Raw genomic sequence first — 13,683 nt, forward strand, 5'->3', positions numbered from 1 at the left:
CTACTCTACATGTGCTAAATGGACAAGCTGGTGACAGCAGGGACTTAACATTTGTTGGTGCTTTTCGTTTTGGCCTTACCACTTTTACCGTGTTTGGATACCAACTGTGGCTAGTGACCAAACATGGCCATGCCACAAGGTCTTTCGCTTGTCCTTTGGCCATCTTTTATTTAGGCTTGTTCCCAGCCTGCGAGGCCAGGAAAATCCTTATATGGACTTCCAGTGCCCAGGAAATCTGAGGCTTTTGGCAGGCTACTGGAGGGCTATGTGTGTTTGCTGCCAGAATGTGAGCCAGAACTGTCTAGTCCCAATCCACAAACTGGTTTCTGTGTGTCTGAGTGTTATGCAGGAGTGTTCCTGGACCACTGGAGGGGGGTGGGTGTGTGTGGGGCCAGTTCTGCTAGTGGGACAGCTCATACCTGGCTTTTGGGATAGGAAGAGGACCCCTGCACCCACCCTAGAGATATCCTGGAGTAACCTGAAGGAGCCAAGACTCCTATCCAGCTGTGAGACCTGTGAAGAGACCAGAGACCCGTATGAAGGAGGCATGGCGACAAACTTCTACTGCTGTCTTGGAGGAGCCCTGTCTTGCTATTAATCTTCAGCAGTCCTGCGAGGGAGCTACGAACTGTGGAGTGGAGGGAACATCCATTCCAGACATCTGCTCGTTACCCTGCGAAGAAGAGCCGTCAGAAGTGTCCCACGACCATCCTGTGGCTGACCAGCTCTGAGTGTGGGCTACCGTGCTAACGACCTTGCTGTTCCGCGTGGAGGCCTGGAAGGGGGCGGGATCCTCAGCTTGTCCTAGAAGACTTAACTCAGCAAATTTTGGAGTTCTTGCATCAAGGGGAACAGAGATAGGAGGGAAAGTCTGACCGCGACAAGGGAGTCCCTTTGCAACTCTGCTGTGCTGACCACGGTACGAAACAGCTTTCCCGAATTGAGTCCAGTCCTGAAATCCTGAATGGGTCCTGCATTGTGTTTTTCGGCATTCTTCATCTGAGAGTACTTGCACCAGCTAAAGACACCAACCGGAGATCTACTCAAACCTGCAACCCCTGTGAATCAAGGACTGAGGCAGACGGAGGGAAAAGCAACCTCTGACCTTCTTCCATTGACCTGCCAAGTCCTGCGAAGAATCGCAGTGGTTCTTACCTGCCCCTAAACTCCCTTTAAAAGTTTGAATAACTTTCATAAAGCTTACTATACTTTGGCGTTGAAATTGCTTACTCGTGCAAGGCTTCCGAAAGTTGGGGACACTTTTGTTAGTTAGAATAAATTGTCCTCTAACCCTTGCAACTGTTCACTGGACCCCAGAGAGACTACCTTCATTTTTTCCTGCATAACAAACTGTCAGAACTTTTCCTGAACTTTTGGGCATAAGGCCCCAGACAACTTGGGGGAAGGACTTTGGCAGATAGGTTTAATGCTCTGTGGACCTGTAGTGCATAACCTAATCTGTACTTTCTTTTACAGGGGTTTGATTTGTATTATGTCCTACTCTGGTGACAGTATACATGTAATTTAGTATGCGTGTTGTGGGATACTTCTACCAGTTAGTAGTCATTTTTCATAGTGTTTGGCCATAAATAACTATTTTTATACACACTGTCTAAGTGTCATTTGTGATTCCCATTGTGTGTACTCATTGTGGACCCGTTACAAGCTCCCCACCTCTTGAGTCTTAGCCTAGAACTCTCATCACTGCTACCTTGAACTGGTTTGGCTACAGCTCCCAGAGTTGTCCCCGTCACAATATAGGTTGGCCTTCTATACTTCTTTCCACCAGGACAGAGTATAGAAAAACAGTTCCAACATCAGTTTTATTTTTTACTGTGGGTATCTATTAGAAAGATTTATTTTGATGCTTTACCTCCATACACATGTAAGGAATCCCACAACTGTTCGCTGTTTTGTACCGTTCCTGACTTTTGCAGGCAATTAAAGCCTTTTTACTTCCACTTACCATAACGGGTTCATCGGCTTTAGGGGAAATGATCAGTCCCTATTGCTATTGGTTCAAGAGAACTATGTTCTCCATTGCAAAATTCAGTTTTATACTTTCACCCTGCCGTGAGGTGCAGTAGGGATATAGTGTGTCCCTAGAACTGTCATTTTGTGGTTACTTGCATGCTGTGCCCAAGACAGGCTGGTGGCAGTGGATATTCTTCTACCGAGTTACTTTTGCACTTGTGAATTTTACTGATTAATTCCTTTAGACTCCAAAACGACTGCGCCCCCAGATGTTAACCCATCCTTTGGCCATCTTTTTTCAGGGCCGTCTTTGCCATATATGGCAGGCCTTTTCCCGAGCAAAGCAGCAGTGTGCGTTTAGTGACGCATGTGGGGGCTGGGGCAGTCTATTCTCAATCCACATCCATGCCAAAGAGTGTCGGTTGCTGCAGCAGAAGTTGTGGTCGGAGGCCATCCATGATTGGACAGTCCCTGCCAGTTTGAATGGTGCACAGGCTTACCATTGGTGGTCTTGGGGGGTGGTTCTCCAACTAGAATTGTGGATACAAGGTGGACGTTTCCAGCCATATATCAGATCATCATTGGAGCAAACAGTCCTACCTAGAAGAGCATCTTGCAGAGGACCAGGGACTTTTTGTAGCAGTCAAACAGTCTTCAACCATCCTGGCGAAGCCCTGTTCCTTTGCATATCTCCAGAACGCCTTAATCAGTGCGTCAACCCCTGGACCATCCATTCATTTATTTTGTCATTTGTATAGTGCCTTTCACCATAATTGTGGTCCCACTGTGCTGTTGGTTGAAGGCCCTCTGAGGGACCGGAGTCCAAATTTTGGAGCTGCTATTATGCGTGTGTGCATTTCAGCCATTAAAGTTATGTGAGAGTGGTCAAGATCCTGCTTACCACCCATGTCGTAATGGTTTGTGGATAGGCACAGTGGAGGTAAACTATGAACTAGACAGGGGTGGGTTTTGTTTAAGGAGATTGAGAATTGTGTGTGAAGCTAAAGTTTGAATTTGTGACGTTAAAGGTAGCTTCATTCTAATGAGAGTGCAGGGCGTGTGGAATGAGTCTGTGCCTTCCTCGAAGTTACAAACGTGCAGTGTGCAAGGGGAGAAAATGGGTTAGCTGTGCAAGAATATGGCTACCTTACACAATTGTGTAAATGCAAAATATGTCAGACTAACAGTTGGGCTAAAAACAAGGTAAAGATAACTTACACAATTAGGCTAAATGCATGTATGTATATGGGATTAGGTAATGAGTGCTTGGGTTTTACTGGAGTGCTGTAATGACTGTACTCCCCCCACCCACACAACACTTTCCTTATTAGTCGCTGCAGGGTGTCTGCGTTGGTCGTCACAGGCAAATATGGAGTGGAGCTGCTAAGTATGGAGCTGCCCTTTGCATCTGGCCCTTCGCTGAGGGCTGCCCAGGGTCCCTCTGTGAAATGAGCAGCCTGCAACACTGCATGGCCAATCACGGGCAGGGGTTGAGGGTGGGAGCACTACAAGGGAGGAAGGCGGAGGGTTGGGGCACTGGGAGGGAGGGAGCAGCAGCAGGTCGGCGCAAGCAAGTGGAAAAGAAGGGTAAGGAGATGAAAAAGGTGGAAGAAAAGAGCAAAGACGGAGAGAGGGAGGGACACTATGGAGGGTCGGTGAAAGCATTCCCCTGCAAGCAGGCGCCGGAAGCAGCAGGACCCACCCTCATGGGCCGGCTACAGGTTGAAAGACTGTCATGGGCCCTACGGACCAGGTAACTGGAGCAGAAACACTCAGTATGGAGCTGCCCTTTGCCTCTGGCCCTTCGCCGAGGGCTGCCCGGGACCCCTCTGAAATGAGGGAGCCAGCAACACTGCAGGGCCAATGACGCGCAGGGGTTGAGGGCCATAGCACTATAGGGGAGGGGGGCGGTGGGCAGGAGCACTACAGGGATGGGTCTGGGAGGGAGCAACATCAGGTTCAGGGGAAACTAATTGAAAGGAGGGATGAAAAACTAGAGGAAAAGGGGGACAAGAAGATAGAAAGGTGGGGAAAAGATGAAAAATGTGAAAGAAAAGAGCAAAGACGGAAGAGAAAAACTACCATGGAGGGTCAGGGAGAGCACTCGCCTGAAAGTAGGCCCAGGGATGGTAGTAGCATGACCCGCTCTCACATGCCTGCTACAGGTGGATCAATGGCAACAAATACTCTCGACCCCTACTTGAGAATCCTGCCCACGGAAGGCTTGGGTATTGTCCGAGAAGCCTCCTGTGGCCTGGGCAGCATGCTTTTGGGCTACCTTGCTGCATCAGCTGCCATCCAGAGTTCTGATTTGGACTCTACAGACTGACTTGTAACTTAAGAGAAATCCCAGTGCAGTTGCAGTTCTGCAAACATGAAGAGGGGCTTGGTGGGACCAGCTTCTTTGTTTCTGCCACAAGGATTGACTTCTGCAATTTCTTTGCAATGGTCAACACTGATCTCTGCCTGCACCATATCCGGGGATCCTTTGAGGAAGTTGACAACGTGGTAACCCATTCTAAATCATTTCCAGGGTCTTCCAGTGCCAGGAACCTTCTCACCAGAGCGTGGCACAGATGACTAGGCAGACTTGCAGCCGAATGGTGAAAGGTGGCCTCTGCACCAGTGCCCCTACAACTCCAAAGGGACCAAGACACAGTATGAGGCACAGAGACTTCAGGAGCTTTTAAAGTGGTACCTGAGTGAATCGGAGTATGGGGCGGGGGCGAGTAAACAAGCCTGTTCCTTTATTCCCACCACTTCCATAGGATTTAACAAAGTCTATCCCATGCCTGACGGTGATCAGTGGATTTTGGTCAAAGATCCTCTCCTGGGCTTCCCCCCAAGGTGGTTGGATTGGGAGAGGGTTTCCCCAAAAACTTTACTTTCATCATTTCTCAACTTTAAAACATGTGCAAAGGTGAGCCACCATGGGAGCCTTCATATTGGTTCTAACTAGTATAGATTGGACCAGTATAGGTAATTGGGCTCTCACTTGCTGTGGGGGTGGTCTAGGCCAAGTGGCAGTCCTACTGACCAACTAGTCCCTTTTTGAGATAGCACTGAAGGTTCTGCATAGTCCCTGCCTCTTTTCTGCTGTGTGCTGGAACTTGAGGAAGCAAGTCTCTAGATCTGCTGAAGGAGTTTTCCTGCAGATTGCTACCAATTGTCTCACCACTTAGCTATAGTTGCATGGTAGTAGTAGTTTGGGCATTTTGTTTGAGTTTTCTGGTCCTAGTAGGCCAGTCCAGGCTTCCTGAATTCTCTTGTTTCCTCCCTCCGTTAGGGAGAATTCTCCTTTCTGTGCCAATTCCCTTTAACCTTACAGAGCCCAGCTCTTTTGCTGGACTTTTTAATTTTAACCCCGGAGTGAAACCTTTTTCTCACATTGTTATTTTACCCGATTTGGATTTTTGTGTTTTCACTGTTTTTAGAGTCTGAAACTGCATAGGCATCTGCTTTTTGAATGGTGTCACTGAAATGCTGCACATTTCTCATAAGGTTTAAGTAGCTTTTCTTGTGTGAGCTACAGTTCCCAAGAATAGTAAAGAGAAAATGACTTTACTTACCTTTTCTCTTTGTAGGTCCAGCACACCTCATCGTATGTGGAGTGCCAGGGGATTACCTAGTGGCCCCTTATCCTACATTCTAATGTAATGTTTTTATGTTACCCTCACTACTTTAAATGGCTTGTGGCAGTGGTTTACTTTTTCCTACCATTGTGCTTCCTTACCATGTCAAAACGTCCACAGTCTTCTTTTATTCACCATTTTCTGTTTGTGAGCTCTTCCTTGGGTTTTACTCTGTGCATCAACAGGTTTGAGACCTTTGTTTGTCTTGCCTTTGGCGGGCTTCAGCCCTGAAGCCAGCCTCTGGCTCCAGTGTGTCTGGAAGGACAGGATGTGAGAGAGGGTCCCGAAACTCCCCTGTCCTTTGTCTCTAGGAATGCCTGAATGCAACTAGTTCCGATTGGCTGGCTGGCTGTCCTTTTAGGACAGCCAATCTGCTGTGTGATTTGATAGCCTAGGCTGTGCATGAATGAAAGAAATCTGCTTAAAATGCGAGGGACTTGGGAGTACAAGCAGAGTCGACCACTGGGAGAAACATCAGACAAAGAAACCGTGAACAAAGCTTAACCTCCTGGACCTTTGAATTGCCCGGTGAAGCCCTGCTGCTGTGGTGAACTCCTTTTTCAGCTTGACAGAGAAGCTCCGGACAGACAACTTCTCCCCTTGGGTTAGTGGGCCCACCTAACCCAGAGACGAACTCCACTGGACCACCATCCCCGACTTGCTGTGCCTCTCCACTGCATCGGAAGCCTAATGTCAGGGATCAAGTGTCCGTAGTAGAGTGCAACGTCTGCTGCGGAAGGAATCCGGCTAGAAGCCCCGGGAGTCTCCCAAGGACCCTCCAGAAGCAGGACCTCCAGATCCAGAGTCCCCTCACCAGAGTGCAGGACCGAGGGAGTGTAGAGAGTCCAACCGGTGTCCAAGATTCGCAACGGTGCTGTTTGGGGAGCGCTGAAACCACAAAGTGTGTCTGAACCGAAAAGAGCCCTCAGCTGCTGACGACCTCCCACGTAACACTGCAGGAGCCCTCCAAACGTCCTCCCTCTTGTCCCCACGACTGAGGCTCAGGAACAAGGGTCTACATCGCTGTAGCAAGTCAGAATCCAGCTGGACCACTCTTCTTCAAACCAGAGGTACTGTTCAGGCTTGGGGTACTTACCTTATTGCATTTTAGCCGCGCTCTTCTCAGTTGGGAATTGCATTGGCTTACTTTTCACGAGTTGATTTCAACTCTTTTCACAGGCATAACAGTTTGTGACCCTAAAAGTGATTTTTTTCTAACAAACTCTCTTTGTGCAAGACTATGATATAAGGAGTGCATCAGATCCATAGACTCTGTCCCAAATGACTTTGGCTGTACTAGCTCCCTGAAGACTTTTCTATTTCATTGACGTTGAAACTGTTTGTCCCTCATAGGTAATAGCTTGTTGAATACGGTCACTGCTGGGAAAGGTGCATCTAGATTTAATTGGAAGATTTGGTTCTCCTCACATATGCTGAGAAACTGTCTAACCCTTTTCCTTCCCCAACCTTTCTTTTGCGCAACCTCAGAATCTGCAAAGTATATTAGTGTTATATATAAATGCCATTACTGTCCTTGTGATTGAAGTCACCTCAGGGTGTAGGAACTGTGTAAGAAACTTATCCATAGATTATCCACTAACTTAATTCTGAAAAGTGCTTTTAAAGTATAATTACATTGTTATTTACACGTATTGCCTTTTTAAAGAATGCTTATTTAAAACTGGATATTAATTAAATTATTTATAACAAACCTTGAGTGTAAGTGTTACTTGAATTTTACGGATTTCATTTGTACAGCTGTACAGCTCACATTTACCCCTCTTGAGATAGGGCTGGCTGCTCAGTCACACTACCAACTTGTGTAGGTAGTACAGACCTATACCAAAAGGTGGTTTACCCAATAACAAGTGGACAAGGGTTGTGTAGTCTCAAAGTGTGACAGCAACAATTCTTACCCAACACGCTCATGCACTGTGTTGAGCCTTTCATGATGGAACCATTTTTTGGGCATTGTACCGCACTTTTCTGGACTTTTAACGCCAGCGTCTGACGCCTTGGTGCAGGAAGCTGCCGCCACCTGGAAGGGGGGTACAACACTCCACCTGATATGCTCCTTGGATCATCCCTGGGTATACCCAGCTGTTAACCCTGCTGGTATCAGTTTCGGCTGGGCTGCCACCCATTATTTCCACGAGCCGCCAGGATCAGCCTTCAGGAGTTAATCAGTGTTGCCAGAACCTTCCTTGACAGATTCTTCTTGACTTGCCTAAAAGTCGAGGGAAGGTCATTTGTTCTTTTCCTTGGTCCCCGGATGTTGTTGTTGGCTCAACGTTAGCGCCTCGGCACTGGAGCAAGTAAACTTCTATTGGGAAAGAAGCCTTTACTTATCAGAATTACTTCTCCACACTGCAGCTATTTTTGCCCAAACTTCTACTCTGAGTACTTACCTCTGGGTTGGTCCTAAGGTAGTAAACTGTTAAGGAAGAATTTCTGTTGCTGCATAGACTTCCATAGGACACCCTTTCTTTGTGCTTTGTTTGACTCCTGACCTGACTTTTGGAGTTAAGTAAATCTTTATTTCTGCTTTACTTCACTTGCTTTGTGATCTGATCAGCCCATAAAACTATCAGTGCTGAAACACTGTCTCTTTTTGGACTTTATTTTTTACAACTGCAGAAATCACTATAAACTGAAGTGTGCTTAGGATACTTTGTATGTATCCAGATATCTTTTTCTTTTGTAACATTTTGGTTACAAATACATGGAGTCCAGGATGTACTGGTGGCAGCAGATATTTTCCTACTTTGTTTTGAACTTGTTACTTATTCCCTTTTGCAATTACCGCAAATGGCTACTAAGAGAGGCTAGCACTCGAAGATGGCCGTACTACAATGTTTTTGCCTGTCGTTTGCCCATATTGTTCTTTGTCCTTCTTCCTGTCCTCTCAAGGCCAGAACTGCCTCAGATGTAAAGACCTTTCCTGGGAAAAGCAGCTGCTTTCGCAGGCAAAGGGGTGGTCTGTGTGTGCGGCCAGACGTGGGGGCTGGGACTGTTTGGTCTCCGCCCACATCATGGTGCCTGAATGTCTGTTGCTGTGCAGATTGCGTGACTAGTAGCTGTCAATGATGCTGCAGGACCACATGCAGGCATTACGACGAAGATGCTACATGACCACCTATGGCCCATCCGCACAAACCATGCACATGAAAACATTTACTGTGGTGAAGATTTACATACGCAAAAAGCATAGAAATGCCTTTTATCTGCAAGGCTGTGCATAAAGGTATAAGACCGTTCCACTCTACTTTTGTCCATGCATTGTATGCTTCAATAAATGTTTGATACTTAGTGTGTAACCCACATTGGGTTACCCAACTGTCGGATATATATATACATATATACATATGTACACATATACACACACATATATACACATATATACATATATATATTGAGCTAATTATGTATGCTGCTATGTTTACATACCTTGGAATAAAGTGTGCTTTAGTCTAGTACTATAATAAATTGGAAGTATTTTTGTATTTAACTTTGTATGTCATTTCATTCACCATTTCTGTTACCTGCACTAAACAGTACACCCCTTCTCCTTACTGCAGCCTTAGCACTATGTTCATGCTACTTAAAGAGCGATATATGGCATATAAAACGCGCCTATACACAAGTGTTTTAAGGCGCGACGAGGCAAGGGAGGAGAAACGGTGGGAAGATAGACAGCGATCCTATTAGGCCAGGTGACATTGAGATTGTGCAAGTGCAGGGGGGAGGGTAAGGGGGAAACTGCAGGGGGGAGGGGGCAGTGCAGTACATAGGAGAACAGTAAAATAAATAAAGACAATAAAAGTGTGGACAGCTGGTGGCAAGGGTAAGAGCAGACATCAGGGGTCAAGTGCTAGTAGGGGCTGTAGAGATGCAGAAACAGTCCCCAAGTGCAAGGGTTGCCAGGGGGCAGTGCAGGTGTGCTACTGGCAGGGAGGGGGCCTGGGCCTGGGCCAGAGATCAGAGGGTAGCCAGGTAACCAGTGCAGTTTCAGATTCAGCCAGGAGATCAGCAGGGGAGAGGAGAAATACAGTTTGTAAGTGAAAGTGAAACTTTCTTTTACAGAGGATACCCGGCCTGACGGGGAATGTTCATGAGGATGCGAATCCATGCCAGACCTCATGACGGAAAACTTTGGGCAATTTGTAAAAGCAAAATGCAATTAAAAAAGTGGTTTGCTAGTGGTGTCATGGCCTCCAAATATTGGTTGCGACCCTAAATACAGTGTTAGGACTACTGAAGGGGCTCAAACTTATTGTGATAAAATACATAGGCTAATCTTCTGAAGGACTGAAATGTCAGACGTTGACAGATACTTTAAAAAGTGAGCACATGGTGCCTGGCCTACTAGTGGAATGGATATTGAGGTGACTACAATGGGCCACACTTTTCTTCACTCTCCAAGAACACAGTACATTTTGAACCAGATCTCCATTAAATTGGAGCAAATGATGAATAAGGACTGTTATGTATTGATAGGCACCAGACCAAAGTCCGATTGCTGCCAATAAAAGGGGCACTCCGTCAAAAACATACAAATACGCCAGAAGAATACTGACCTCTCACAGCTGAAGCCCTCCACGTTATCCTTACAGTTGCAGCGCCCAGTATCCACATTGCATTCATCAGTACTGCCAGCTGGATTACAGGAGCACATCCTACAGAAAAAGGAAGATAAGACAATGAGGAACGTAAAAAACTAAGCGCTAGTTTAGGTTGTGTTCCAAGGAGGAAAACTGAAACAGCCAACAAGATTAACGTGGTGAAATCAAGCAGTCTTTGGTTTGGACAAACCAAGTTAACACAGGCAAGACTGTTTACTTCGATAGGACAGTGCATTGAAAAGTGTTGCATCCATTAACAAAGCTGAAAATTGCTCTAAGGGTTCTGTTACTAATTGTAGACTGCTCTGCAAGAGTACAAGGATGAGTAGTGGCGAAAATGCCCACTCAACCCTCACATTTATACAAACCAAGAACCAACACAATCATAAAGGTAAAACAGGCAAAGTTAAGAGATAAACCTCCTTCACCTTTTGTGAAAACGTGGGCCGAGGGAAGGCTATGCTTTTAGGAGGGGTGTGAATGGGATTCAGAAGCGACCCAAACAGCAAAGCATAACAGTCCAAAATAAAGGGAATGTCAAATCAATTTACTATAAAAATTTGATACCTTAATAAAAACACACCATTGGCTAAATAACTAAATACAAAAGCACTGCACAATACCCACCCATGAGGAAAGAACAGAATATGGAAGCATAGCAGAATGCAGCACTCTTTAGTTAATATGGGCAACTAAAGGCAGGAAACAAACACAATTTTCTTCAAAAAGGATATGTTTCTTGGATGCACAAAAGGAATGTGTGCCCTATCCAGTCTAGAGGGCCCAGAACTGGACCAAGGTGGCGGTTCATAGACAACAGTACCTTTTAGCAGTTCTTGGTGGTTCGGCATAGCCGAACCAGAATTTGTTGCGTGAGCCATTTGAGGATAGGGAGAGTGCAAAAGGCAGCACCGGAGGGTCCTGGATGGTCGAAAGTGTTGAACGGTTCTTGAAAACACTGCTCCAAGCAGTTCAATGGCAAATTATTGTTATCACAGCTGGCTCAGCTCTCAGGGTGCGTAGAGTCCCAATCTGGGGGGCTAAGCGGCAAGAGGAGTCCTTTTCTCCTGCTCCCAAACATGGGGGAAGCTGGCACACAACTGGAGGGGTCCTTCAATACAGGGAGATCCTGGGTACTGCAGAGGCAGGTGCTTGTGCCAACAGCAGTCAGCCCCATTGGTTTCAGGGGATGTCAGAGGACAGTCAGTCTTTACCTCTGTCGGAGGACTTTGGAAAGATCAACTCTCCCAACAGAGTTCCAATGAAAGCTTTTTGAAAGGGTGGAATCTAAAATGTGGATACCAAGTGGTGACAGACCTATTTTTTTTTTAAAGAGAAACGCCTGCAGGTGATTGGTGTAAAGGTAGCCAGCCTTAGATGTCCAATCCCTGTTCTTGAAAGAAGTGGAGTTGGCCCTTCTGACATGACACCCAAAGTGCTTTGCTCTAGAGGAAGTAGAGGGGACAGGAAAGAGAAGCAGAAAGAAACTAGATGGAAGTAACCCTACACTGTGCAGAGCCCTCCTGATTACTCTAACCCTGCTACTCTCACTAGGATCAAAAGTCTTTAGAAATGCAGCAAGCTGGTGTGAGGCTACTCACTTTGAATGGGTGTGTTCATTTTATGCCTGGTCCCAGGACAGTTGCTTGTTGTGCAGCTGTCTCTGGTAGAGGTTGTTACCTGCCCTCACAAAGAAATCAAAGAAAAGGCATGGCCATTCAGGTCCTGTCATTTGGCAGGCTCAGCCTGTCTGGCCAGAATACACATCACCTTCCACAGCTGAGCTGATTCGCAGGAGCGGACCTATGATAAATTAGATGTTGCTCCAATAATTATGCATATAGCCATGCACCAGGCCTTAAAGTGGTATAGCTCTATTTTAGAGTTCACCCTGCCACCATCATGGCTGCTTATGACCATCAGAGTTTTGGTACAGGTGGGGCATATCTTAAATGCAGCACCTGCACTACAGAGATTTGGCGGTTACTGCACCTGTGAAACAGGTAACTGACCTCTGAACTTGCTCTGTATGCTTTTGGCATGGAGTTTATGAAAGGGGAATCCAGTCAGCAGATTACTCTTGGAGAGATAGAATTACCCACATTTTATCAATTAATCAAAAAAGCCAAGGCTTTAACACCCTTATCAGATGGCAATCGGTCCCAGTTTAATTTCCAGATCTCAAATGGATGTCTACAATCAACTTGGGGCGCGGGGGGCATTTTATAGGCAGCAACCGTAGTCATGGTCAACAGGGATTCTACGTGTTTAGCCAACGCCCAATCAAGGTATCGTGGGAGAGCAGTCAAGCCTTCGTTTTAGGATTGAGTGAGAATGGCTAGGTCCCCAATGAGTTCACACAGAATAACAATTTAGTTTAGACACTATACATAAAAACAGTTATTTATTAGGCCTTTGAAAACACAAAGAAATTAAACTAGCGGGTACTATCACATAAAACCATAGATCACAAATAAATACATTCACCTGTACGTTGGATCAGTGAGTAATTTAACCAGGTGAGTAATTCAACTGCAGGTACAATTATTAGAACTAACCAGGCAAGTACAATTCCCCTTTACTTAAAAAGTCCAGCCTTAAGATGTACGGGGCCTGGTGCCCAAAAGTCACTGGTTCTAACACAGGTTTCTCCAGGGAAGGTATTCTCTAAAAGGATGCAATGGGCTTGTTGTGGTGATATCAAACGGTTCAAAACCATTTAAAAGTGGAAGAACTATTTGCCCCAAGACAGGCAAGTTCTTCTCTTTTAATCACAGGCTAGGATACTTGACCAGGTTTGAGGACCAAAAGTAAAGAGGGAGTTAGGAGATACAGGGCTTTGCACCCAATGTTATTCTAGGACAGGGAGTGCTAAGGGGACAGGAACTGTTGAGTTTACTCAGCACCTTGACGGTTTTCCACAGTTAGTGTGGGGCAGGTGTGCTGGGGAGTCTTTTGCCCTTTGTTCGGGGTGCCCATGGGGTTGTAGGTTCGAATGCTTCTTCCGATCGGGTCCAACTTCAAGATGCAACGCCAGAGGATGAAGAAATGCAGACTTTCACGATGCAGACACCTTCAGGACACGTCACAGGGCGAAGGAAGGAGAGATTCAGCGATGGTCACCCTTTGCAGGCGACGCACGGATGATCTTCAAGTCATGGTCAAAGAAGCAGCTCCAGGACAGGTTCCCTTGATGGGAACCTGAACATTTGGTAGAAGGCGGGTTATGACTTAAGCTGAAAATTAAAAAAATTCGACCATTTGGTATTCGACCATTTGGTTTTCGACCTAATGTCCTGTCGACCATTTTTTTTTGACGAAATGTCTGGTAACCCCAATATCTCTGGCAAGGTAGCCCACAAGGGAGCTGGTCAGTCCAGGGACACTTACGAAGGCTCTTGGGCCATGCAGCCTTGTGTAGGTGTCGAGACTAGTTGGTCCCACTACCCCAATCG

General features: G+C 46.2%; 1 protein-coding gene across 1 annotated transcript in view; it reads right to left on the reverse strand.

The window, feature by feature from the left end:
* LAMC1 (laminin subunit gamma 1) overlaps positions 1-13,683 on the reverse strand; it is a 922,342-nt gene that overhangs the window by 451,842 nt on the left and 456,817 nt on the right. The window contains exon 7 of the mRNA XM_069641408.1: positions 10,184-10,282. Within this exon, the coding sequence (XP_069497509.1) occupies positions 10,184-10,282 (99 nt within the window). The remainder of the gene's footprint in view (positions 1-10,183; positions 10,283-13,683) is intronic.

Source organism: Ambystoma mexicanum, chromosome 1q (assembly GCF_040938575.1).
Source record: "Ambystoma mexicanum isolate Mex_15411 chromosome 1q, UKY_AmexF1_1, whole genome shotgun sequence".
Taxonomy (NCBI): domain Eukaryota; kingdom Metazoa; phylum Chordata; class Amphibia; order Caudata; family Ambystomatidae; genus Ambystoma; species Ambystoma mexicanum.